Genomic DNA, 27,374 nt, shown 5'->3' with positions numbered 1-27,374 from the left:
CGTCACCGAGAGGACGAGGCTCCTTCCGACAGCGTCCGTCTGCTTCATGCTGGTTTTGTGTTTTAAATGTCCCAGCACCTATCGTGCGCCTGCAACCACCAGAGTTCTATGCGTATCCTGGGCTTCTCGACTTCCTTGATCCTCATTGCTCTGTTCAGCATCCTCATCCCAGTGTTTCTATACAGATGGGAATAATAGGCAGTTTTTGCTATTTCATTTCCAGAATATTGAAAGATGTTATTAGCAGGTTTTCTGGTTGATTGAAAGTATCTACCACAGTATGCCATAAAGGCATGAGGAATTGAGGGGCTATCCCTAAAAGGAAAAGGGGGATATGTGTTTTCATCTGATGATGCTGGGTTATCCCCAGAGCGTCCCCCCACCCCATGTTGTCCTCCCTCATTTAGCCGCCTCCATGGTCAGGACCAGGCAGCGTCCTTTGTCCCCTGGCCACATGGGAAAGGCCACCCCCAGGAAAGGAGTGATAACACCATCGGATTCATCACAGTACTTTCTGTGACTCTTAATTTTAGTTTAGAGGATTGTGACAAATGTAGCTTCTTCAATTTAGTTTGCCATATCATCATACAAAAGACATTTTTAAGCCTAGCTGAACTCTTAAAATGTATTATTCTGCTCAAATCACTCCAGCAAATGGTAAGGCACTTCTATGTGAGGAGGAGCATTTTTAAGTCATGCATGTTTTACGTTAATGCAGCACATCTTGATATTGCTTGAAATCAAACTAGTTGTATTTTCTCCACCAGGCTTTCCTTCCCTCAATAACCAACCACATGCAAGTTGTATGGGTCACATTGTTGCAACTAGAGGAGCCGTTGAGTCCCGTCTCAGCTCAGGTAACTGTACTTATTTGTCAGTGCTTATAATGCTTGAAATTTACAATAACTTAAATCACCAATTTAATTTTACTGAAACTATACCATTGAAAAAAAGAAAAAACACTGAGGAGGAGCCTGAGGCCATAAAGATGCTTTGATTGGCTATCCTTTACCATTGGGCCTGAACATCTTGCAGCTGTCAGTTTGCAGTGTTCTGGAGTATGGCAGAGCAGAGAGGTTCTTCTTTCCTTCTAGGTGCCTGCCATCTTTGGTTTGATTGGCTGAATGATGGTTGGGGCTGCACTGTGTTTAGCAAAAGGTTGTCATGGCAAGACGCAGGAGAGGTGAGCTCTGGAGGAAAGGTAGCTTAGGGCATCTCGCACTACAGTGCCAGCAGTGTTTGATGTAGCTAATGGGGTGTCTGCTATGGGTGGGTGTGCCTGTTACATATATGCCTCTCCCTTGCATTCAGCCCACAGTCCTGTTGCATGGCTTTCCACTCTGGCTATGCTTCCTATACTGCATTGTTTGTATGGCATCAACCCACTTCTGAGCTCTGTAGGTTGGAGCATTTCTTTCTTTCTCGCTCTGGAACTGAGTGTCGCTATCGGGCTTTCATTTATTCATATTCTATTTTTTTTTCCTGATTAGGTTAGGGCATATGGGGGCTTTGTGTGAAACTGTTACTTTGGCTTAATGGTGCTCTTCTTTGATAAATCATACATTTCTATACTGTGTACTGAAATCTATATATTTGATGCTAGAATGTAGATGGTGTTTACTGAAGTGCATATATTGCATATTAGAATATGTATGCTGAAGACTAGAATACATACCAAGGCCTGGAGGGGATTCTTCAGCCTGGAAAGCCAGCCTACCAGGGCAAATTCACCAAAGCCTTGAGATAGCTGGTGGCAGCGCAGGGTGGGTGGTGCAGACCCCTCTCCACATCCAAAGAATGTTGCTAATCTGACTGATCGAGCATCAGAGACAGAAGACTGATGCATGATTACACAATTGTCCTTCTATTAGTACCCTGCCCACAGCTCACACATGCATGTCAGGGAAAGTTATAATGAAACCTTGCGCTTAGGCAATACTTGAGTCACAGGAGCTTTGAAGGCGATCACCGAACCGGGTATTCAACTCTATGCCGAGTTCTTTGAAACCCTGGAGACTATTTTCATGATTGTCTAATGTCATGCCACATACTAGGAAGCAAGGTTCTGGGTCCCGGGAACCAACACAGGGGCAGTCCATATGCCAGATGGGAGCCCAGCGCAGAGATGCGAGACCATTACTTGGCGTGGTAATCGGGAGAAATAACAAAGCAAGCAATGCTGCTGTGGGGTCCCATACGCAAGCAGGGTTCCCAGTGGACACTTTTCCATATATGTTGGCTAATGAAGCTTCAGAAAATGCAGATGCAGAGACGATGGATGCACTGCGGAAGCGGGTGTTAGGAAAGATTTTTCTTTTCGCGTATTTCCCATCTACTTAATTAGGAACCTCAGAATGTCTGTTGACCATTTGGTGAACGTGACTTGATTTATGGAAGTGGGCTTCACTCCCTGGCTTAACTCACTACATTTTTGGGGCACTGGGCGGTCCTTAAAGCTATTCGTGCAGAGGCACTATGTCCCCATTTAAGTCTTATTGTAGCACTGCTAGCTCTCTTAAAGTGGGCAGTGCAAGGAAACCTTGTTTTCCCATTCATTTTTGCCTATTTCTTTTTCCCATAATGATTGATGCTCAGACAGGCTGGTTTCAGTGGTATCTTTATTTTTATTTTTTTATTTACTTGAATTTAATTGCATCTTTGACAATTTTTACAAGAATCCTGGTCCTCACCAGATTCCAATTGCGATGAGAGGTTTAGTTCTCGACTATCATTTCAGTTAAAATTCAATGATGTCGTTTCAAGGAACACTGAACATCGTTCTCAATTAACTCCGGTGTGGAGTTTTTTTTGCCCGTTTCCTGCTCCAGACCGATGCTCTGAAGAATCTGGGCTGCAGCTATGACAAGAGATGTGTTGTCACAGTTTATCATTCTGGACCACCAAACTTCCTCCTCATGGATATACGTGGCCTGCAAGTGGTCTCTCAGATAGGTAGCTCTTGATTTAGCTGTACCAGGGCACGACAGTATAAGGTGTATCATTGTTTCTTTTTGATCCTTTTTTTTATAATGACGACAGGTGTTGGAAGTTGATAATCCCCGGATTGCCAGAATCTCATTCGTTTTTAGGACGTTCAAACAAGCTTTTAGGAATGTGGAGTGCAGTGTTCTGTCAGGAAATATTGTCAAGTAATTAATCACTTGATTCACATTTTGTGTATTCGGTGGTAAGTGAGCAGTTAGTTTATTCCTTGACACTTTCTGAGTGCACTTCTATGCACCTTTTATTTTTTTACTGCATGTTAGCCATGTGTCCATTTCGGTATTAGCCTACCTGTTTGAAAAACATTTGATCTTTTACTTTTGACCACATTATTTTTATCGTTTTCTTGGCCGAAATTCTGTCACATTTTATTAAATATATATATGAGGTGTGGTAAGGGAATAGGGGGCGGGTGTGTGTGTGGGGTGTTCACCCCATATTTTTGACCCAAAAATATTCGGTTAAATGTGAAAAGGTCAAATATTTCCGACCAAGTAGACCTAAACTGTGCACTACAGTCCTCAGAATTTCTGCCCATGTTCATTAAGCCATGTTATTATGCTTCAGTCTTTTTGTCTATCTTCTTCCAGGACAATGGTAAGATGTGGTCATACATGCACATCCTCTTTTCGGGTACTTGATAAGGAGCATGTTTACACTTATGGATGTCTCCAACTTTCTCTATAATGCTCACTCTCTATACTCCTCCTTTTGGCCCTTTCTGCAACTTTCAACACTATCAACCGCTCCTCTCTCCTCACGCTGTAGGACCTTAGGTTTTGCAAATCTGCTCTTGCCTGTATTGACTCCTAACCAGAAGGTCAATCTCTTAAAATATTGTGGAATTCGCAAACCTCTGATCCCACCCCTCTCCCTATTGGTGTCCTCCAAGGATCAGCCCTTAGAGCTCTGCTCTTCACCCTTTATACCTCTGCCCCAGAAAGACTACTTCTGTCATTGGGCTTTCATAGATACACTTTTGCTGTTAAGACCAATCCTGATACTTTTGCTGATCAGACTCAAATATTTTTCTCCTGTCCCTCCTTCACCCCAGCCATCTTGGACGGGGATTACGAACTGTCTCACTGCAATACTTAACTGGATGGCTCTTCCCTGCCTCATGCTGAACTCTTCAAAAATGGAAGTCCTCTTTCACCTGGTTCCCAGTGGCATCCTTTCCCTCTCCTATCTCCTTCCCACTTGGCGTTCTTCCTCCATCGCCCAAGGCTCGCAATCTTGGGGTCCTCTTTGATAGCGCTGCCTCTGCTGCTGTTATTATCAATATTCGGAAAATGTGTCCTGTCCTTACTAAGCACTCTACAAACACCCTATTCTCCAGCATGGGGTCTGGCATGGATTCACATGCTCATGAATATTCCCCGTCGTCAGGCTGGGAATCCTCGGTAAAGAAAAAACCAGTATCAGTTTCGTTTCTGATCTGTCTTTCGTAGTAATAACCAATCACTGGTCTCTGCGTCATACTGACCACAGCCAATGACTGCCCTCTACCTAAGCACCGCCTCTGGCAGCCATCTTCAGATTTTTACCGCACGTTCATGTGTTGGGATCCTCGTGCTATTGCTCTCGAGCGTTAGTGCTATTTTTTCGCGCTTTTTCACAAAAACTTCGATTCTTTCGGTCAAAAGAGCCTCAAGCTCCACCGATCCTACATCCGATCAACGGGGACCCGTGTCGGATTCATCTGTGCCCCTCAAGGGTGAAGATTTCGTCGAGCTACACTTCGGAGGACTCCAGAAGCTTCTCAGGCCCGGTCTCGGAGATGGCCCAGGAGAAGGGAAGCTCGACGCCCGGAAAGCTGTTCAGGGCCTGCCCTGGATGCCAGCTGCAGAACGTCTTCAAGGAGGACGAACACTCTTTCTGCCTTTACTGCCTTCATGGGGACAAGACGCACGTGGAGAAGGACTGTGCGTTTTGCGGCAACATGTCGGAACGGACCATGAAGGACCGCCATCAACGTCTCGCCAGCTGGCTGGAGGGTAAGAGCCCGTCTGGCGAGAAGAAGAAGAAATCTGAGCGGTCTTCTAAGACCTTTGAGGGCGCCCCGGCGACGGGGGCCCAACATAAGGCCAAGCACCGCGAGTCCGCTGGCACCGGGAGCGCCGAACGGTCGGGCTCTACGGGCGCCAGGCAGGGCGCACCCTCCCCGGCACCATCAACCACGAGCCAACGCTCTGGGTCGGGTAAGAGGAAGGCCGAGCACCCGGCGAAGCTCCTGGAGAGACCCCGGTCGAGCTCTAAGGCAGAGGAGGAGCGTGGCAGTGCCCCCTCCCTCAAGGATAAGGCGGTGAGCGCACCTAAGGTGGTGAAGGCCTTGATCCATTCGACCAAGCCCTCTATCGAAACGGTCGCGGCGGCCCTGGCCCAGCCTGTGGAGGCTGCACCAGTGGTGGCGGCCTCGGGGCCCAGAATCTCCCTGCCTCCTCGGAGGGAGTCTTCTTTCGTGCCCATCGATAGGACCCCCGTGAAACCCTCCGTGGGGAAGAAGGGGGGGCAGGGCGTCGTCGTAGATTCGGCCTCAACCTCAGAAGAGGAACTGATCGAGGTCTTAAGCCACGGCCTAGGCGTGGAACAAGACCAGCCCGTCGGAATGGGCCCCGACGCAGGTGACGACGACGACATCGTCGAGGATACCGACGGGGCCCCTGCTCGCCCGTCGGATTCCCCTCTGCCAGCGCCGCAAGACAACTCAGCGGCCATTTTGTTGGCTATACAGTCCTTATGCTCCGAGATAAGGACGAGACTACCGTTACCGACGGAGGAACCTCTCCCGTCGGGGGATCCAGAACCGGGACCTTCTGGTGTTCCCCCTACCAAGAAAAGAAGGATCCATCCACCGCCTCCTTTTCAACCGTCGCGCCCCGTCCAGCCCTCCTCCCCGTCCACCCGAGGGGATGATACGGGGACTGACACGGCAGCGACGGGTACGGACGACGAGGCATACGACGAGGATTTTCCGTCGTCGCCTCCCACCAGGGCTTCTCCGCCCGACGAGATTGGATCGTTCCACTCAATGATCGCCAGGGCATCCGAGCTTTTCCAACTCTGCCCTGAGGAGAAGAAAAAGGAAGGCTTCCTTTACCAACGGCGCGAGACCAAGAGGAAGACGGTCCTCGCAGTGCCTCTGTTGGACGACATTTGGGATGAGGGCCTTTCCCTCCTCAAGAACCCTTCCACGACGCCAGCGAAAAGAGACCGGTACGAGAAAAAGTACCGGGTCCCGGACTCGGCCCCCCTATGCCTCCGGGCGCAGCCTACCCCGGACTCCGTCGTCTCCGCGGCAGCCAGGAAGAAAGCGGGGGGGGGTGCGGCCTCCACGTCGACTTCCCCGCCGGACGGCGAGGGAAAGAAATTGGATGCCATGGGACGCAGAGTCATCTCGTCGGCGGCGACGACGATTAAAGCGGCCAACGCCTTGGCTATCGTGGCCCGCTACGACAGGGAACTCTGGTACAAGATAGCTCCCCTGCTGGATTTTCTGCCGGACGACAAGAGGGCGGAGGCCCTTGAGATCCTGCAGGAAGGTGAGGTGGCCTCGGACCACGCCATCACCGTGGCGACGGACATCGCCGACACTGGGTTCCGCCAGATGGGCAACGGCGTTTGCCTTCGACGTCGCGGATGGCTCAAGGCTACGGACTTTCGGCAGGACGTCCAGACCAGGGTCCTGGACATGCCCTTCGACGGGAACAACCTGTTTGGGAAGACAGTGGACGATTCCCTTCAGGCCATCAAGGCGGATACTGAGACGGCCCGGGCCCTTGGAGTACTGCAGCAACGGCGGACGCCCTTTCGGAGCGGCGGAGGCAAGGGCGCCTCCAAAGGTTCCGGCGGCGGTTTCGCTTCCTACCGTCAAGCGGCCCGCTCGTCGTCGCAAGAGGCCTACAGAGGACGAGGCAAGTCTGGCGGCCCCCGCCGTCGTCGCCAAGGAGGCCAAGGCGGCAAGGCCGCGTCCAAGCAGGATTGAACCGGCCGTGGGGTCGGGCCCCCACCGAAGCACCCCGGTGGGAGGCCGGCTGGCGGGCTTCGTCAGCGTGTGGGAGTCCATCTCCACCGACCGTTGGGTGCTGGACGCCCTGGCCCGGGGCCACGCGCTCGAGTTTCAAAGAAGGTGCCCGCGCGTCCCCCCCGTGGCCAGGAAAGAACTTCACGTCCCTCAACTTCTCCTGGAGGTAAAGGCGATGCTCAGAAAGGGCGCCATCGAACTCGTCCCAAAGAGGCTTCGGGGCTCCGGAGTCTACTCGCGTTACTTCCTCGTGAAGAAGAAGACGGGAGGATGGCGCCCCATCCTGGACCTGCGACGCCTGAACAAGTTCATCAAGGCGCAGAAGTTCCGGATGGTCACCCTCCAGCACGTCCTGGGTCAGCTGGAGGAAGGAGACTTCCTATCGTCGTTGGATTTGGAGGATGCCTACTTCCACATTCCCATCCTAAAGGGGCACCGAAAATTCCTCAGATTCGTGGTCCAAGGGCGTCATTACCAGTTCAAAGCCCTTCCCTTCGGACTGCGGTCGGCACCCAGGGTTTTCACCAAGTGCCTCGCACCGGTGGCGGCGCAGCTGCGCCGCGAGGGGATTCACGTCTACCCCTACCTGGACGACTGGCTCATCCGCGCCAAGACGAGGGAGCTCGCCGTGGTCCACACGGCAAGGACCGTCCAACTCCTCACGGACCTGGGATTCTCCGTGAACTACGCCAAATCCCACCTGGTGCCCGCGCAAGTCGCACTGTTTCTGGGAGCGAGGCTCGACACAGTGTCCCTTCTGGCCTCCCCGTCGGAGGAGAGGACCAGGACCATCTTGGGCAAGGTGCAACGGATGTTGGTGGCCGACGCGGCCAAGGTGAGGTCCATCAAGTCCCTCCTCGGGATGATGTCTTCCTGCATCTACCTCATTCCCATGTGCAGGCTCCGGATGCGCCCGTTGCAAGAGTTCCTGGATGCGCGCTGGATCCAGACGACGGGCAGCTTCGAGGAAAGGATCAAGCTCGACGAGAGTTTCCGACGAGCGATACGGTGGTGGGGCACCCGCGCGCATCTGACGGCGGGCATGGACTTCCAGACCCCAGCCCACCAGGTGACTGTGACCACGGATGCCTCCCTAGAAGGGTGGGGAGCGCACACCGAAAATCTGCACGCAAGGGGACTCTGGCTCCCGACGGAGAAGTCCCTGCATATCAACGTCCTGGAGCTCCGTGCAGTGTTTTGGGCCCTCAGGTCCTTCCTTCCGTCCCTCAAGGGCAAGGTGGTGAGGATCTTCACCGACAACACCACCACCATGTTTTACATCAGGAAACAGGGCGGAACCAGGTCCCCAGCGCTGTCCAAGGAGGCGCAGGACCTGTGGCATTGGGCCGTCGCCCAAGGGATTCTTCTGGTGCCGTTTCATCTGGCAGGGATAAAAAACACCATCGCCGACTCACTCAGCAGGGAGCTGCGCTCGTGCCACGAGTGGGAACTACGGCAGGATCTGGTGGATCGCCTCTTCCGACGGTGGGGCACACCCCAGATCGACCTGTTCGCGACGGCGACGAACACCAAGTGCCGGAGGTTCGCCAGCAGGTTTCCCCAGACGAGGAGCATGGGCGATGCTTTCTCGTTCCCCTGGGAGGGCCTGTTCCTCTACGCGTTCCCTCCCTTGCCTCTGCTAATCCGGCTCGTCAACCAGCTCAAGAGGTCACGGTGCAGGATGATCCTCGTCGCACCTGCGTGGCCGAGGCAGATATGGTTCCCGGACCTTCTGGACTTGTCGGCGTCCCCGCCAATCAAGCTGCCGGCGGACGCGGATCTACTCTCCAGGGAAGGAGGCGCCATCCTCCACCACGACCCGAAGTCGCTGAACTTGCAGGCCTGGCTCCTGCAGCGCTAGAGTTTGGAGGATACGACATACCGGCCGACTGCAGAGAGGTTCTTGCAAAGGCCAGGGCGTCCTCGACTCTTAAATGCTACGGACACAAATGGAAGAGGTTCTCTGTCTGGTGCCACGCACAGAAGATTAACCCTCTACGGATTACGGCTCCCCAAGTGCTGCCGTACCTGCTGACGCTGGCCAAAGCTGGTCTGGCACACGCGTCCATCAAGATTCATCTTGCTGCGATCTCCCGATACACCAGAACCACGGGCCGGACGTCCTTGTGGTCTCATCGTCTGGTGAAAGAGTTCATGAAGGGACTGTTCAGATCGTTCCCGCCGGTGAAGGCTCCGGCCCCGGCGTGGGAGCTCAACGTGGTACTGACCAAACTCATGGGACCTCCGTTCGAGCCTCTGCACTCGGCCCCGTTGAAGTTTCTATCGTGGAAAACAGCTTTTCTCGTGGCCATCACCTCCGCACGACGAGTGGGAGAGATCCAGGCCCTTTCCTGCAAGGCCCCGTACTTGACCTTCCACGACACGAGGGTAGTGCTCAGGACGCACCCCTCCTTCATGCCCAAGGTACCGTCGGACTTTCATCTCAACGAACCCTTGGTGTTACCTGTGTTCTTCCCGTCGCCTTCGTCGCCGGCTGAGAGGACTTTGCACTCGCTGGATGTAGCTAGAGCGCTGAAGTTCTACGTGGACCGCACGAAAGGTTTTCGGAAGACGTCACAACTCTTTGTGAACTTTGGACCTGTCAATCAGGGGAAGGCTCTCTCGAAGGCTTCCATCTCCAGATGGCTCTCCGGCTGTATCATGTACTGTCACCGGTTGGCAAACCGACCGCTGCCTGGCCGTCCGAGAGCCCATTCCACCAGAGCGATCGCAGCTACCACGGCGTTCCTATCTGGTGTGCCCCTGCTGGACATATGCAGGGCTGCTACGTGGAGGTCGACGCACACCTTCACGAAATTCTACTGCGTCGACCGGGATTCCAGGGAGGAGTCCAGGGTCGGCCAAGCAGTGCTGCGCAACCTGTTCGCCTGAGGTGAGCCTGGTGAGGAGGTAAGATGCTTAATGTTGAGTTGATGTGATGCTTAATGTTGAGCCTTTGCCACCTCCCGTGGTTGTGCATGTGTGTACTGCTATGTATTCTTTATTCATGAGCATGTGAATCCATGCCAGACCCCATGCTGGAGAAGGAACAAGTTACTTACCTGTAACTGTTGTTCTCCAGCATGGGTCTGGCATGGATTCACATGCGAACCCTCCCGCCTACCCCTCTGCGGCTCTTCACTTGGTCATACTGCCACTTCACGTGCTTCCAAATCTGAAGATGGCTGCCAGAGGCGGTGCTTAGGTAGAGGGCAGTCATTGGCTGTGGTCAGTATGACGCAGAGACCAGTGATTGGTTATTACTACGAAAGACAGATCAGAAACGAAACTGATACTGGTTTTTTCTTTACCGAGGATTCCCAGCCTGACGACGGGGAATATTCATGAGCATGTGAATCCATGCCAGACCCATGCTGGAGAACAACAGTTACAGGTAAGTAACTTGTTCCATCTCCACACTCGTGCTCAGCAAACCTGATTACTGTTCAAACCTATTCCTTGACCCTTCCTCCCTCTTTGCTACCCACACTCTCTACAACCTACCTAGATCCTTCCCCACTTCTATCTACCGAGAACATGCTAGCTGGCTCTGCATGCACAACCGCTCGCTTTTAAAGTTTGTTCACCTAGTCTACAAAGCTATTAAAATGGATTTGGCTCAGTACCTGTTTGATTGTATCTCAATTTACTCACCATCTTGTTCCCTCCACTCCTCCTCTGTACTCAACCTCACCGTCCCATACCCTCTGTGTGCTAGCTCTCGCTTCCACTCTATCGCCCTACTCGGCCCAAGCTGCTGGAAACCACTACCCATAACAGTCAAAGGCAGCCCCACTGTGGATCTCATTAAAGTTTGGCTTAAACTTCTCTTACTTGCTAAAGAGGGAGCTCACTCTGCCATATGTTAATTGGGGCTACTGTAAGGAAGGCATAGTATCAAACAGTAAGAAAGACGCAAGTGATCACAGTTCAAGGGTGTTATTGAACTTCAATTGGGTTTGGAAAACACCTATCTAAACCTAAATCTAAAGATGGGAGCAAGCTGCGACCATCAAATAATAAAGCAGTCCTAGTCGAGTCTTAAAATAAAAGGGCTGATACTAATAAACCTATTGCCAATCCTTACTTCTAAATACAGATAGTATGGGAAACATTGTTATGCAAAAGAAAAGTGTTCAAGAAATGATATGTCAGGATATTCAAGCCGTTGGCTTCCCTTTCCCACGTTTTCAGGACAGAACAAGGCGGAACACTCGAGCTTACCACACTCTCTGGCTTCTCTAGCACGAGTATGCAGCTCATGGTTTCAACATCAGGGCCTTATGTGCCAAAGTCTCTTTGCCATTCAAAGTCTCTTATTTCAGAGGGCCTGATGCAACGCGAAAAATATTGAAGTTCCTTTCTTTTTAGGATTTCACATATACAACTTCTCGGGTGGTTTACTGTTCACCCCGGGTCCCCCTCTGCCAGGCTCAGACCCACTTTAACACAAAATCTTCAATTGGTGTCCCTCCGACGGGCTCGGATCAAATCTCTCTACTTCATCAAAATTGAAGACTTTCGACTGTGCGCAGGATTTTGTTTTACCCGTCACAGGACCACTTCGATTCACAATTTCTCGTTCTCATCTTGATATATTTTCTCACTTTCACTTTTGCCACTCCTCAGCTGGATACCTTACAGAGACCTTCGATTGAGCACCCACGCGGAGCCGGACCACTCTGTCAAAGGTATTGTATCTTGGTTTTAAAGTTCAGTCACTCATCAGCAATTCAACTTTACTCTTCTTATCACACACGTTTTAACAATGTTCGCTCCAGCACTCGCCATACAGTGTTGCTGCTTGCAACTTTGGCTTCAACACAGACTGGTCTTGTATCAGTCTCCCCAACTCACCGGCTGTGTTGTTTTCACTGACGCTGCTTCGTTCTTGGAGCCAAGAACGGTACCACGGCGGCTGGTGATTCTCCTAGCCTTGATTGACGTGTGAGGACCCCGTGTTTCTCCGACACACAATGCAGGATTCTTCAGCTTGGTTTCCTGGTCTTATGTTTTCTATTCTCAAGGGTTCAGGAAATTAACGGTTCTTGGTTAAAAAGGTCAAGGGAACTTCCCTCCTTGCGATACCTGACCCACGTCAGGTATACTGCTCGGGTGTTAGTCTGTTTTCTCTCATAGCGGGCTGTCCGTGAGAAAGTGTTTGTGTTGTGGTAGGATGGGGTAAAGGTTTTACAGGAAAGAGGATACCGCGTCTCACCATCCGGTGTCCCACTCCCGAAAGACCCCCTCACCTAGGTGATCCTTCTGCAATGATACACCACCAGGAACTGGATCCAAAAGCGATGGCTGTGTCCTGGTCACCTGGATGACCGATCCCCGGGGACTAGTGGATTTCTTTTTGTTTGTTTGCTTGCATTTATATAGGGCTACAAACCCTCGGGCATATTGAGCGCTGCTTACCCACGGTGTGTGATGCTCATTTATCGACTTCGGAAGTATGAAAGGCTGATTTTGGCCCTGATGGATTTGAACCTGCGTCGGCAGGCTCTGCACGGATGTCAAAGCGAGCGCTCTGCTCGCTGTGCTATCTGACCGCTGTGCTATGAGACACCACCTGGGTTATCACACTACCTACCGAAGACAAGCGGTCGCAAGCAAGTTGGACAAGTTGGACAAACTGTTACAGCTGATAGGACTCACTGAAAGGCTTAGAAACTGCTGAGACTACATGCCAATTGGAAGTGCACCATGTACCTTACTTGGTTATAAGGAACAATATCCCTTATTTAGTGAGCAGGCCCAGTATCCTATATGAATGAACTGGGGCACTTTAGCCCAGGATTAGGAAGAAGTGGGCAAGACTTAAAATGGATTACAACTAGCAAGCTGGTTGCTGTATCCTATTTGATGGTGATTGTGGCAAAGAAGTGACTGGGCTTTGTTCATTTGACTGTAATGTGAATAAAATGTCAGCTAGGCGTTATACCCCTGACAGTGAAAGTCAAGAAGCAGCTTGTTACTATACCCCTCCGACTGTAAATTGAGCCAAGAAGCAACCTGGGCAGTATATCCCTGAGAATGTTAAGATTACAAAAGTTGGGGGAGACTGGTGCCCCCGTAGAGAAAGATCTGCAAATCTTTATTGTTGTCCAATCCGAACACCTATTTGTTTAGTTCAGTCCTAGAGGAGAGAATCTTGTTTAGTTTAAGAGTGACAAACCATTGATTACTTCTCCATACCCCCTTTCCTTTCAGCCATGAGAGTAACTTGAAGAACACTGAATAAATCGCATCTTGAGTAGAGAGTTGGTATACCTGCATTCCAGGGACTTGTAAAATGGCCTTATAAGAAACCCTAGCATTTTATAGTATGACCCATCTTGACACTGTTTCGATTGTTCCTGAAGAGGAACTTCTCATCCAGTAGTAGATACAATCCTAGTCCATGTAAGTGTGTATTGCAACCACTTCCTTTTTGTGGATAAAGAAAAGGTTAAAACTATAATTCTCGTATCATGTGTTTCACCGGCCCACCCCCGAGTGTAGCTTTGGCTTGACTGATGGTGTCCAAACATGATCTCATGAAGACTGGGAGGAACGGATAATGAATACCTTGTACTTTATCCCTGAAGAATTGTATGTTAACTTCATGACTGGTGTGCTCTCCTGGGTGGAATGGCGGAGAGCATCAGGGGCTTCCCCAAAAGTCTCCTCCTCAACAAATTGGGTGCCGTTTGCCAGGTTGGATCCCTATTTTTCAGTGGAGGAAAAGTGAAGGTATCCCATACCGCACCCAGCACAGCAAGGGGGGATCGGAACACATTCGGTACATGTCTTGGGAGGGACATAAAAGGTTCTGGCTCCTGTTCCTCAGGAGCAGGGTCTACTGACCAACCCTTGTGACAGGTCAGTGTTGTGGTCACTACCAATGCCAATCCGATCGCTTACTCTTTGTCTGCTTCTAGATAGCCATCCACTGATCTTGACATTGCATGAGCTTAAGGAGCTTCTGGAAATTGAGCCAATGTGGTTTTCTACTGGTCTTCAGTATGGTGTTGCTGCTTTCTGTTCACAGGCAGAGCAGGTGATGGCTCCTTGGCCACTTTTTGTGATAGCTTTATCTTACAGCATTGGTTACTCTTTGCTGACTAGTTTGCAGCAGTCTGTATGAGCTAGAAGTTGTCTTTGGTTGCCTTGGAGCTGCTTTACATACCTGGTGCAGTTCACACTACTTTTTCTGCCTGCGAACACTCACAAACACAGTTCTATAGGCAGTCCAGCATCTCTCCATCAAACAGTAAGGCATTAACACAGGAGCATTGTTATTCATACAATTGTAAGCATGGGTGAGGGTAGCCACATGCTGACTCTATATGGTCTTCCCCGGCCAAAGAGGTGGGTCGTAGCATCACCAAATGAGTGGAATTGAACCTCTCTACTTGGGCACAAAGTGGTCAGTCACCATGAGGATGTTCTGCACCCCTCACCAATCCATCTCCAAACTGATGAAGTCGATGCAGATACGGTCCAATTGCCTGGAGCTCTATATATGACAAATATTGGCTGCAGGTTAAGGCACTTTCTTCTTGGTGGCATAGCTGACCTAGCGCTGACAATAGTATTCCACCATAGCTGATAATTAAGACCACTGGAACCTTGAGCTGACCATTTTGAAAGCCTCTGCCGAGATGTCCATACAGTACGGCTTGATGGATTTGCTGTGGTAAAACCACGTGGTGTAATATTCTGTCTCCAATATGACTTTCTTTGCGCAGGACTCCGCCCTTCTGCATGAGTGTCTTCCACTCCCTCAGCAACACATGTGAATGGTTTCCTGGGTCAGCTCTGGGCACTCGGTGTAGAAGAAGAGTTTCCAGGATCCACTAGCTGTGGTAGCCAGATCTCATCTCGATTCAGATGCTGTACCTCTGGTGCATCCACTCTCATTATGTTGAAATACACAGCTGGCAAAACCTCAGCTGGTGATGCCACGCTGATTTGTAGCATGCCAGATAGCTCCCAGTCTGCTCTTTACAGCTCCTTCCACGTGGTGGATCCCCCTTAGCCCCCTTAATTGTCCAGTGCAGCATGAGGCCTTCGAGAGAGGGAATCCACGTTAATGCTCCCAGGGTGATGCTGCAAATTGAAGGTCCATGTGTACAGTCCAGTAACACATTGGGGTCCCAGAGTATTGAGCTTCACTGACTTCAACACAAATGTCAGGCAGTTATTCTCCAATCGTCACTGTGAATCTGTCACAATAGAGATAATCCTGGAACTTCTCTGTAACAACCCACTTCAATGCGAGAAACTAGCAACTTGTGGACTTGGTAATTCTGGTCTCTGGATCCGAAGATCCTCAAGACTTGTGCTGTGCTGAGGGTCTGCTTGAGATCCTTAAAGGCCTGCTGGCATCGGTCTGGCCCTCCCTCATCAGAGGGTTCCCAGGGATGATGTGTTCCTTTGGACTGATGGTATTCCTCTTGCCCTTCTTATGATCAGGTCGGACGATTATAGAAATATCAAACAGTGAAATTCTGATAGTCGTTGCAGAATCCCAGGAAACTCTGCAACTCTTTCAGAGTCTGAGGTGGCGGGCGTCCATCTTTGCTGGGTGCATGGCCATGCCATCCTCGGAGACGATGTGTCTGATGTATTTAATGGCCATCTTGAAAAACTGGCCTTGTCCACACTGACCTTGAAGGAATTGGAGAATTTCCTGGTATTCCGCAACTCCTCCTACAGTTAAATGACTTCCCAAGCAGCACAGGCAAAAAGACTCATGTTCAAGGATTCCGAAGGTCTGTGGCGGAGTGTAATGGCTAATGAGTTTACTCAAATAATTGTATGCAGGACCCCAAAGGCATTTGTGCACAAGGCAGAGAATCTTTAACTGGATTCTGTTTTTACACCCAGCGTGTGAAGAGACCTAACAAAGGGCCTCATTCCGAGTCGGGCAGTCTGGTAAAAACGTGCCGGTATCCCTGGATACCGGCACTTTACTGGACCACCCATCTACAGGTTTGCCATTGGGGCACCTGGGTACCTCCAGCTAAATGCTGGAGGTAAGACAGGTGCCCTGCCCGTGGCGGTAATGACTGAAGATCCCCTCACAGAGTCCTATGGGACTCCATGAATGGGGATTTACACTGTCCCGCCGGCACTCGTAATCCAGGATACCGGCAAGCTCGGAATGAGGTCTAATATCATGTGGCCGTGCCTGTGCAATACTAATGCTTGCGTAATCTTAGCATTTTGGACTCCTAGCAGCTTGGCGATAGTTATCATACGGAGAGCTGAATAAAGAGAATTGCAGAAATCTAAACAGGAATTTACTCTGGCACTCACAATATTAGCATTGTCATACAGGGGCAGGATAGGAAAGATGTACCTCAGAAATATAATCTGGAAGCAGAACGCCACCTTGACATTGATTTGAAGGGCAAACGACAAGTATTCATCAAGACTGCGTTTCTGAATCAAAACCAAGGAGACAGTCATTGGACAAGGAGAGGAAGAAGCAGCTCTGTTGTAATCACAGGGAAACCAAGCAGATTTTGAAGGATTTCAGTTGTGGGCTTGTTAAATACTGCTTTGTACTGTGTCTAAGCAAAAGCCTAACTAGGCTAATTTGGCAGAAGGAATCCTAGCATGATGATCAGCCGAGTGTCATCCGCATTAGATTGATAGCCAGTATAGAACTGTTAGATGTAAACAGAGGACGAATGTAGAGGTTGAAAAAGGAGGGAGGCAGTAGGGAACCCTTGGGGACTCCCATGCAATACGCTAGAATAAACTGAACTGAAAGATTATATAAACTATCTGACGTGATCTCCCAGACAAAAAAGAGGAAACCCACTTTGGAGCGGAAGAAGAGAAATGGGTCAAAGTCCGTTCACCAAGACACATGAGCTACCATGTCGAAGGCTGCCAAGAGATCAGTCAGATCAGTGTGCACTGCTATGCATCGGCTGTCTCCAAGGTAGCATCCAATTGGGACGGAAGAACCCTCTTTGTGCTGCATCCAGGATGAACCCACGGTTTGAAAGTGTCCAGGAATTTCTCAGACAAGAAAAAAGCTTTAATTTGTGCAGTGACTTTATTAGGTTTTTGCAGCTTGTGATAACGGGATAACAGGGTGATAGGGGGCCTCCTTCAAAGTATCAGGAGTGGCCTTTGTGATGTTAAATGTTAAAGGTATTTGTACCGGGCACCGTCACCAACGGAATTGGTCCCCAGGCGCTCTGGTGGATCTGTAAACGATAAGGTGGGATAAGGTGGGATGGGTTAGTAAGGTCAAGAGGGAGTAGGATAGTGAGAGGAGTGGTGTTCTGTTGGCAGCTTCAACTCGGTATACACCGGATGCTGAGCTTTGGTGCGGGTATTGGATCGGTGTCAGTCCACGTGTTCCGGCTTATGTGTTGTTGCAGTGTTGGGAAGTGCGTGCGGCTTGTTGTGCGAGAGATGGTTCTGAGTTTTTTCAGTGAGAGAAGTATGCTGAGTTTGAGCTTGTATTGGTTAGTGGGTTGCCTGACCTTTAGCATGCTAACATTCAGTTTTGTCTAAGTGTGGCACTTGTTGGCCTTCACAATCTTATCTAGATGCGGCGCAGGCTGTTGTTCACAATTCTAAGTGTGGCACATGCTAACTTTCAAGTTTCATCTAGGCGCCGGCATGCTATCCTTCAATCAAAATGCTATCTAGATGCGACGCAGGCTAATCTTCACGATTTTAAGTGTGGCAAATGCTAGTCTTCAGGTCTCGCCTAGGTGTGGGCATGCTAACATTCAAAGTCCTATCTAGATGCGGCGCAGGCTAATATTCACAATTCTATCTAAGTGTGATAAGTGGGTGAACAAGAATGTGTTTGGCGCAAACTAGGAAGGCACCCTCAGAAGACAATTAATATTGCTGTTAAAGACCAATTCAAAAAAGATCAGGGAATTTGCGTCTCACTGGGGATGAAATGGGGAAAATTCATGAAGTTTAAGAGTTTGAGCGAATTGGCTCAAATAGGCTTAATTTTGTAGAGATTAGAGTTGCTACTGAGACTGTTTGCATTAAAAGTGTAGAAAGCACAGTTGTCCATGGCAAATATCAAACTCCATCCTTGCACTTGTAACATGCTAGTTTGTTTATTTTTATTATAACTGCTGTACTCTGAGACTGGGGAGCTATTCAGGCCAGCGTGACTAGCTGGTTAGATTAGGCAAGGTGCACTATTGTGCAAAACGCCTGTCTGCAATTTCTCATTGTGCTGACACTGCATCTGCACCTGTTTGACAGTGCTGGCCTATATTATGCTGAAATGGGTCGATTTCGCCGAAGCCAACCTTATTTTATCTCCTTTGCTAAGTCACTGCTTAGAACAACAAGGATGAAAAGAGGATGGTTGTGTGGTCACACACTATGTAAAGTGGTGTTAAAATGACACCTCAAGGCCACATTCTCTTCTTTGGTCTGTCCTACCAACTAACTTCTCTTTCAGACACTCTGTCATACCCTAAAGTTCCCTGGCATGACGAGTTGAATTTGCAAGCATGACTTTGGCCTACTTGATGCAACTAGTTTGTAAATGTAGTGCTTGTTTTTTAGCCTGAATAAATGTTGCTTCAGCCATTGCTGGAGCAGACCATTGTCTGCGACCATATATATATCATATATGTCTGGCAAGCCCCTTGATATTTGACGGAGCATGTTGTACTGTCCCCTTTGTTAGGCAAAGCATGCCTCATTCTGAGTTGTTCACAGTTCATAGCTGATAAACAGGCATGTAGTGCTTAAGTCACATTATATTTTGTATCCCTACCATTTTTGCACAGTCTTCTGCAATGTATTGTGTTCATTAAGTACTTCTGCAGGCTTGTCTGGCACTCATGCATAGTCTTTTTGAAGGCTCTAATTGTTTTTCACTGCTGTGAACTGTTATATACCCAGCACTTTATTTCAGTGTGTATTTTCAAAGGATCTTTTTTCTATCTGTGTGGAGAATTTTGCAATAAATTCAGATATTTCACTCTTGAGAAAATGAGTTTTGCTTTCAGCAAGAGTTTCTTTTCAAACTCTTGCTTCACCTCAGCAACGTTAACTACTAATATCGTATTCTCCTTTTGACGTTCGGACTGCTGCATCACCTTTGTGTCTCATGTGTGAAGAACTTCTCTAATTATGCAGTGTTCCTTAACAGAATGGCTGCTCTGTGATTTGGTTATCCATAGCCGATGCAATGTGGTGTTGCGCTAATGATTATTTTGAATGAAACTCAATATCACATTTGGCTCGTGTGAGAAACCAAAGGGTGTCTAACTTGCAATTCCCCGGAGATCTCTCGATCAGGTGGCATGGGCACAGCCATTGCCTTTTGATCCAAATCCCTGGGGGTGGACCAGTGCGGGAGCATCACCTGGGTGGGGGATTTTCGGTGAGTGGGTGTGAGGCAACTGATGGTGAGGCACGGAATCCCCCCCTTTCCCGTGCCCATACTCCATCCTATTTTTTAGGATTCTCCAACATCCCAAACCCACCCGCACCCAACACTTTCTACATAAACACTGGGCCAAGAAAGAGGGCAACTGAGAGTAACAAGGCTAACCCTTACATCTCTCTTTTGGACATGTCCCGTTAATCAGGTCAGGCAAAGTCAGGCACTTGACCTTAATCGCATTCATCTGATACCCATTAGGCGGAACATAGAGACACACTCTGAGCAAAGTGAGACACAAGAAAGAGCAGATCTTCCGGGGCGAGGGTGAGCCCACTGGAGCAGGACGACTGATCGAAGGACCAGAGCGAGGGTAGGAAAAACCCGAAGTTCCCTGCAGGAGGTTCTTGCCTCTGGGAAACCGTGAATGAGATGCAGAGAAAGCCAAATCCCAGACAAGAAGAATCCTGCATTGTGTTTCAAGGACACCAGCGACCCTCGCGGGTGAATGACATTGGGGAGGCGAGGCCAAGCCTGTGGTATCGACCTTGACTCGTGAATCAAAGACACAAAGACAAGAAAGGAAGGCACACAATATCGGTGAGTTAGCGAAAGAAATTAAAGGCCAGTTTGTGTCAAGAAAAGATTGATGCTGCAAAAGTGTATCGCACGATTGAAGGTTGCACACGTTCTGATGAGACGCGAAAGAAAGCAAACCAGTATTGAACTTCTAAGTTACTACTAACTGCAAAGCCAGTGATACAGAGTAGCAGAGTGTTCCGGCGAAAGGAAATAGCCCACTCGAAAGTGTCTGCGAAATGTTTGATGTCTTGTTATAAAGCAGCAAAGCGAACATACTCTGAAATGCGCAATGGTCAAGATTAATCTCGACAAAAGGGGAAGTTAAAAGCTGATTGCTTGAAGAGGAAGATTTCTTTAAACTTTTTTAATTGAGGTATAGAACTACCAATACCAAGAGACATTGCGACAAATAACATTAAGGGAAAGCTTAAATGAAAGATGAAGTGGTCCTGCGGAGGTCTATCCTGCGGAGGTCTATGATAAAGGTCTTGCACATTCGAAAGTCTTCGACATCAGTGAAAGATCCGAGCCTGGTTGAGGGAGACAGGAAACCTGAAATAAGTTGGGGGGGGAAAGGAACCCCCTAAAGAATGTGAATGAAGCTTGGGGAAGGGAACCCCTGCAAGCGCTGTGATTGTGAGGTCTGAGCCCGGCTGAGGGAGATCTACATAGAATCAGGTACCTTTTGAGTGAAAGGACCAAGCACGACTGAGGGAGGCTTACGTGAACTTTTGTTGAACTGTGAAAGAACTTTTGGAAAGCTGGAATAAGTGACTTGAACATGGAAGGCCAAGCAGGCCTTGACCCATGTTTTTGAACAGCCTTTTTTTTTATAACCTGAGCCAGTGTGTCTTCCTGTTAACTGGGGCCGCCTTACTACGTGCTGTTCAACATGGAGAGGAGAGCTGACTCAGCCACATTGATCCATTGTTATAACATTGACTTTTCTTTGCATACACATTCCCCTTAACACACTTTTTGTATAAGAGATCGGGCGGGCATTGAGTTTTGTTAGTATAGGCCATTTTGACTTGACATATACGGACTACGACTGTGTTTTCTTTGTTTGATGGTAGAGACTACTCCCATCATAGCTATAGGGCAACGTAGGAGTGTTTCCAAACCCCAAGAATCTAATAAAGGTTTTGAAACTTGTAACTTTTGTGTCATTGTCATACTTGTGATACAATACCTCCCTTACACCAGTTGTACTTGCTAAAAAATGTATCTACAAAGTTCTTCCTTTTTGTCTTTAAATTCAAATCCAAGCACATTTGTTTTCAAATGGATTTCTTCCTCCTACAGATTGCTCATCTATGATATCCCTATACCAGTGCAGCTGTTCTCCGGAAACATTTCTGCTGCCATGGAGTGCAGCTCAGCGTCTGCTCCGACCAACACCTCTACGCACCCTGTTCCGGATATGATGGGGCCAGTTTATATTGAGGTGCCACGCACCGTGACCTCCATTCCTTTTTTCCACGCTGTCTGTTCGCTAATCGGCACTGCGCTCCTCGTGCTTTTGAGATTTTTTTTTCTGTGCACCTTGCATACTCTAAGGCCTCAGGCTTCAACCCTTTTGCACCAGATTTGTCAATACTGCTTGGGTGAGGACCACGTCACCCGGGAATGCAGGTCGTACTAGTCAATGCAACCCAAGGCCCGCCAGGAAAATGTGGCAAAGATGTTCACATTCATCCACAAGGCAAAGGGTGATGCTATGCAGTCTCATTCGAGGTAGCACAGTGCGGACTGCTGCTCCGATGACCGGGAGGCTCTGCGCAAGGAGAAAGAAAAGAAACAGCAGCATCGGAAGAGGTCCCGCTCCCCGAATGAGTCCTCTCACTGACACTCCTCTTCTACAAAAAAGAAGAGCCACCGCTCCAAGGATTCTCCCGAGTGGCAGTCGCAGGTACATTTTCCTACCCAATACTCCATCCGGAGTAATGGAAAAACGTCTGCCAAGGCGCTGGCTGCTCCAGCCTCAACGCCTTCGGCTGAGGCTATGGCACTGCAGCTATGGCTGTGGTGTCCTATCATGTCTGTTGCGACCTGCAGGGTACCTGCTAGAACCACTCCTGCATCCCTACAGCTCAGTCATAGACCAGAAGACAGCCTAGGTTCCTCTGTGCCGACAAGCCCCGGCGCTGGTTCCGGCTTTGTCATCTGGGCCAGTTGGCGTTGTTGACACTGTGGCTCTGCAGGAATATACTCCACTCCCAATGGACAACTTGTCTGAGATGTATGACGTCTATGAAGAAGAAGGTTACCAGGTTCACTTTGTTTCGAACCCCTTGTTTCTAGGGAGGTGATGTATTTTGGGAAGGTCAGGATGTACTGGGACTGGCCGAGGACCTGCAGGCCACCAGTGGCTTTGATCCCTCCCTGAGAGGGACATTCTGCCAGCCCCCACCCCAGGAAAGTCTTAAGCTGCCTTTGAGGGATTGATGGCTAACGTGGCCAATAGTCCAGGGCTGTCAGCTCTGTCCAGATTCAAGGTTCACTACTAACTATGCAATATTTTGGACAATGCCCACAAAAAGGAGACACTTGTTCCCTTCGATGTGACAGTGAGGCCCCTGTGCTGAAAGTGTGGGAGAAACCTGCCTCTGTTGCGGCAGTGGACAGGGAACTGGCAAAGAAGCACTGCCCGCCCCATCAGGAGTGTTTTTCTCCTCTCATGCCTCACCAGAGTGTTTGGTGGTTCAGGCCACAATGACTATCCTGAGGACCTCCACCTTTCCTTTCTTCTGACAGAGAAAGTAAGAGGCTTGACGTCTGGGGTAAGAAGGTTTTTGGGTCGGGCAGCCTTGCCCTGCATAACGTGAATGCTTCTTGCGAAATGGCAAAGTTCTCCTTCCACCGTTGGGTGCTGCGGACAATGCGGCTGAACACTTCCCTGAAGGAGCAACACAGTCTGGTTTTCTCTCTTTAGTTACTGTTCGCAAGGGGGCTGCCTGTCAGATGTTGCAATCATAACTGGACATTGTGGATGGTGTGGGCCAATCTGGGTCCACAAGTACGGTGTTCAGATGCAACTCTGGGCTGAGGATGTCAGGGTTTGCGGCTAAAGTCCATGCTAAGCTGTTGGACATGACTTTCGATGGGCAGAATCTTTTTGGAGTGAAGGCTGAAGACTCTCTCCAGAAGGTCCGGTCATCAAAGGTGATGGCCAAGTCCTTGGGCCTTGTCGTGCAACAGCGTCTGCACCGTTGTCTCGGGGTAGGGGCTTTCATCCCTCCCCCATCTATGCCCCATGAGGCTGTGGTCAGAGGGGTAGCGTGGCTGCAGCCACTGCTGCACTCCAGGGCTCAAAACCTCGGTGACTGGCTATGGCACGCAACACTGTTGGGGGGAGGCTTTCCCTGTTCTGCATGAAATGGTCAGGTACCTTGTCAGACGCTTGGGCCTTGCAGGTCATTGAACAGTGGTATTGCCTCCTGCTTCTACAGCACCCTCCAGACCATGGCCCTGAGGCCACCCCCTTGTCTCCAGACTTCATGCTCCTGGAGGAGGTCCGTCTGCTTCTTTCAAAGGGCGTGATTGAACTGGTACCCCCACTCGGGTGGTGCTTCACCTATTTTCTGGTGCCAAAGAAGGACAGAGGCTTCCATCCCGTTCCGGAACTGCTGCTGCTGAACTTTTTTCTGCACAAGGATAAGTTCAAGATGGATACACTGGCTATGATCCTCCAAGCCCTCAATCTGCAGGACGGGTTGGTATCACTAGACCTTCAGGATGCCTACTACCACGGACCGAATCATTGAAAGCACAGGAAGTACATGTGGTTCGTGGTGGGCCATTTGGTCTTTCTTCGGCTCCCAGGGTTTTCAGAAAGCTGCAACTGCTCGCCTCAGGAGGGAGGGCATTCATGTCTTTCCCTTCCCTACCCAGATGACGGACTCGCTCCCCAGATCTAGTGTTGGAGCACCTACTACGCACATGAACACTATTACACAGCGTGGGTTTTTCCAAAAACTTAGACTCAGGTTTTGCTGTCCCAGTCCCTCCCTTTTATCAGGGTGGTCTTGAACTTGCCTGGGCAGTACTATCTCGCCCGAGAACCGAGTGGCGAACATCTTTCGGATGGTCAATGTCCTCCGATGCCAGGAACTAGTCCCGGCTTTGGCTTTCCTGCTCCTTCTGGGGGGCATGGTCACCTGTATCCTAGTGGTGCTGGAGGCAAGGCTGCGCATGTGATCACTTCAGTGGATTCTCCAGTGCCAATGGTCACAGTTTCAGGGCCACACGTTGGACCTTTTGCAGGTCTCGGACCAGGTGGCTCAGGATCTTGCGTGGTGGGCCATACGGTACAACTTGCAGAGAGGCGCCTTATTTTGTCAACCTTGGCCCCAGCTGACGGTGGTCACAGATGCATCTCTGGTTTGGGTGCTCACCTGTCAGACCTAACTGTGAGCTGACTGTGGGCTCCCGCAGAGTCTCGAGAACACATCAACTTGCTGGAGCTTAGAGTAATCTTGCTGGCTCTGGTCACTTTCCTCCGCTCTGTAAAATGCAAGACTGTGCTGGTCCTGACGGACTACAGTGGCCATGCACTATCTTAACAGACGAGGTGGGGTGCGGTCCTTACCGCCGTGCAGAGAAACAATGCGACTTTGGTTCTGGGATCTGGAGAACAGTGTCTCCCTGATGGTGGCTAATCTGGCCATAAAAGCAAATGTCAGAGCAGATGCCTTGAGCAGAGAGACTTCGGCCTCCAAACTAATGTGAGCTCTGCCAGGAAGTTCTGGAGGAGATCTCTTTTTGGGGGGGACTCCTCAAGTGGACCTCTTCACTTCCAGTGTCAACAGACAGTGCGAGTTGTCCTGCTCCAGGGAATTTTCCTTGTCAGGGAGCTCCAGGGGACACACTTGCAATCGAGTGGACTTTCAACCTCCTTTATGCGTTCCCGTTGATCCCAGTCATTCCACGTTGATCCTCATTGTTCCGGACTGGGCCGTGGAGAAAGTGGTTGCTGCACATGCTTATCTGCCCTCCATGGTGCCTTCAAAGAAGAGTCGACTTGCTCTCTCAATCAGAGGGATGGGTCCTCTGCCGGAACCTGACCAGCCAGAACCATCATACTTCAATACTGAGTCTCTGAGATACAAGGAGTGTGACTTGTCAGACGACGTCCTCGATGTGTTAGATTTCAGCTATGAAACCTGTTACCAAATGCATGTATGCCTGCAGGTGTCATCATTTTTTGATTTGGTGCTGGGACAGTGTTCTGGATTCTTTATCCTGTGCGATGTTCCCTTTTTTGGATTTTCTGCTAAGCAGGACTGAAGATTGGCACCGTAAAGGGATACCTCACCGCTATTTTGGTGCTGAAGAGGTCCCGGGTATATGGCTAGTTTTCCACAATCCCCACTGTTATACAGTTCTTGGAGGGGGAGGAGGAGGAGGCGGTGAGGCTTGTGTAACCAGTTTCCTCCGGTTCCATGTGATATTTTCACCGCAAAAATATCGCCATACAAAAATTTCACCATATTTTTGCGGCAAAAATAACACATGAACCCTGCGGGGGACACCTCCGCAACCCCCGCATCATTTTTTTTATGTGCGGGGACACCCCTGCAAACCCCGCACCTAATATTTTCGACACCAAAAATATCGCCTATGGCCGTTCCTGACGACCATATGTACGGCGATATTTTTGGTGGCGAAAATATTACCTGATACCTTTCCTCCCCACCAGTGTGTGGTTTCAGCGTGGGATTTGAATTTAGTTTTGATGTTTCTTATAGGCGCTCAGTTTGAGCCCCTTCATTCTTGTTCTATTTGGTTACTCACCCTTAAGGTGATTTTCCTGGTTGCTATCACTTAAGCGAGACTGGTATGAGACCAAGAGAAGGGTAAGACTGCCAGGTTCTGACCCCGGGAGTGAGGCTGAGAAGGGGTTCTACTGGGATGGAGGGTCTTTGAAGAACAAAGTGATCTGATATGGCATTTGTAACGAAGATGAGATCTGGCATCCCCCTTTTCCTAATCCCGATCTATCCTACCTCCCCTCTGCTTTCATAGGATATCATCACACATGTCCTATCCTACCCCAATATCTTCCATCGAACACTCACACTCGGAGGAAAGCAAGAAAATGTAAAACCCTTTTTCTAACTATAACCCTGACTTATCCTCTTGTCCCTCTAATATCATAAACTACTGTGAGAGACAATCTTTACCTTCCCTGTTAACCTCATTTATTGAGGGTACCAGAGTGAAAGAACCAATACCAATTTCCTAGCCTAGGAACACCCCTAGACCAGAGACATGGTCTCCCCCTTCCTTGACGGTGGCTTACCCAACCTTCATAGAATGTATTAAGACACACAATCTTCTTTTCCCCCAAGTATCACTTAAGTACTGTGACGAAGAAGAGGAAATCAAAAGGAGTACATATTTCCTATGGGAAACACCACTATGGTACTGGGACGAAGAAGATGCAGATAGAGGCACATCAACATCTTCATAGGCCATGTCTCACTAACAAGGCCAGGCAGGGTCAGGCAATTGAAATCAACCATGCCCACCTACAGCCTATCAAGTCTTCAGTAGAGTACAAAAGGAACACTAGCAATCAGCAAAGGGAGCGAGTGTAACGCTCACCTGACTCCCATGGAGGCGCTGGCCTGGTTCGCGCTGCTGTGACCTCTTCTAAGGTGATGCGCAGGGTTCGGAAGACGGACTGGACCGGGCCCCCAAATCTGGCTTGTCTGGCTCGCAGAAGTATCCTTCTGTAGGCGAAAATAGGGGATTAACTGTCTGCGGGGTAATGCAATCGGCCTCCCACTTTCCCCTCTCACCCTCCTCGAAACCCTTCTGTGATTCCTCGTAGCGTCTCACCTTAGGGTCTGGAAGGACGAGCTCTCCATCCTGCTTCTGATGCAGGGGCGCGTTGGTATCCAGTTACTTCACTGGATTTTCGGATTGGTGAGAACCAAACTTGCTTGGCTTCCAGGTAAGTTTTTTGATAAGAGGTTCCCCTTGTGTCCATGCATTAATGTACTAATGCTAGTGTCTTTTTCTCCATAGGGGCCGGGGTACGGAATGCTGGGGAACAGGCACCGACCCGAGATGAGAGGTGAAATCCTTGTAGAAATCAGGTAAGTCTTTAATGAGCGTTTTTGGTAATGTCTTTTCATTCGCTCATTAACGCTGATGTCTCTTTTCCCCTTAGGGGCCGGGGTCCGGAAATGCCAGGATGCGACGCGGACCCAAAATGAAGAGGGAATGAATCAACAGGTAAGTCTTAACATGGAGATTTAGCTTTCCTTATTCCCTTCTCTCTCTCACCTTTTGTTCTGGTCTTTTTCTCCCTAGGCGCTGGGTCGTGGCTGCGAATCCGGATGATCGCTGCTGAACATGGAGGCGCCCTGTAAA

The 27,374-nt window shown here is 49.5% G+C and overlaps 1 protein-coding gene across 2 annotated transcripts in view; it reads left to right on the top strand.

Moving 5' to 3' along the window:
- LOC138510523 (zinc finger protein interacting with ribonucleoprotein K-like) overlaps positions 1–27,374 on the top strand; it is a 206,070-nt gene that overhangs the window by 166,867 nt on the left and 11,829 nt on the right. Inside the window, exon 6 of one of the 2 annotated variants that reach the window (XM_069626237.1) lies at positions 768–857. The exons of the other annotated variant lie outside the window; for it this stretch is intronic. Coding sequence (XP_069482338.1) covers positions 768–857 — 90 coding nt within the window. The remainder of the gene's footprint in view (positions 1–767; positions 858–27,374) is intronic. 2 annotated transcript variants of the gene reach the window in all.

The sequence above is a fragment of the Ambystoma mexicanum genome, chromosome 6p (assembly GCF_040938575.1).
Source record: "Ambystoma mexicanum isolate Mex_15411 chromosome 6p, UKY_AmexF1_1, whole genome shotgun sequence".
NCBI classification, from domain to species: Eukaryota; Metazoa; Chordata; class Amphibia; order Caudata; family Ambystomatidae; genus Ambystoma; species Ambystoma mexicanum.
The sequence above is the reverse complement of the archived record's forward strand: the minus strand, read 5'-3'. Positions and strand labels throughout refer to the sequence as shown.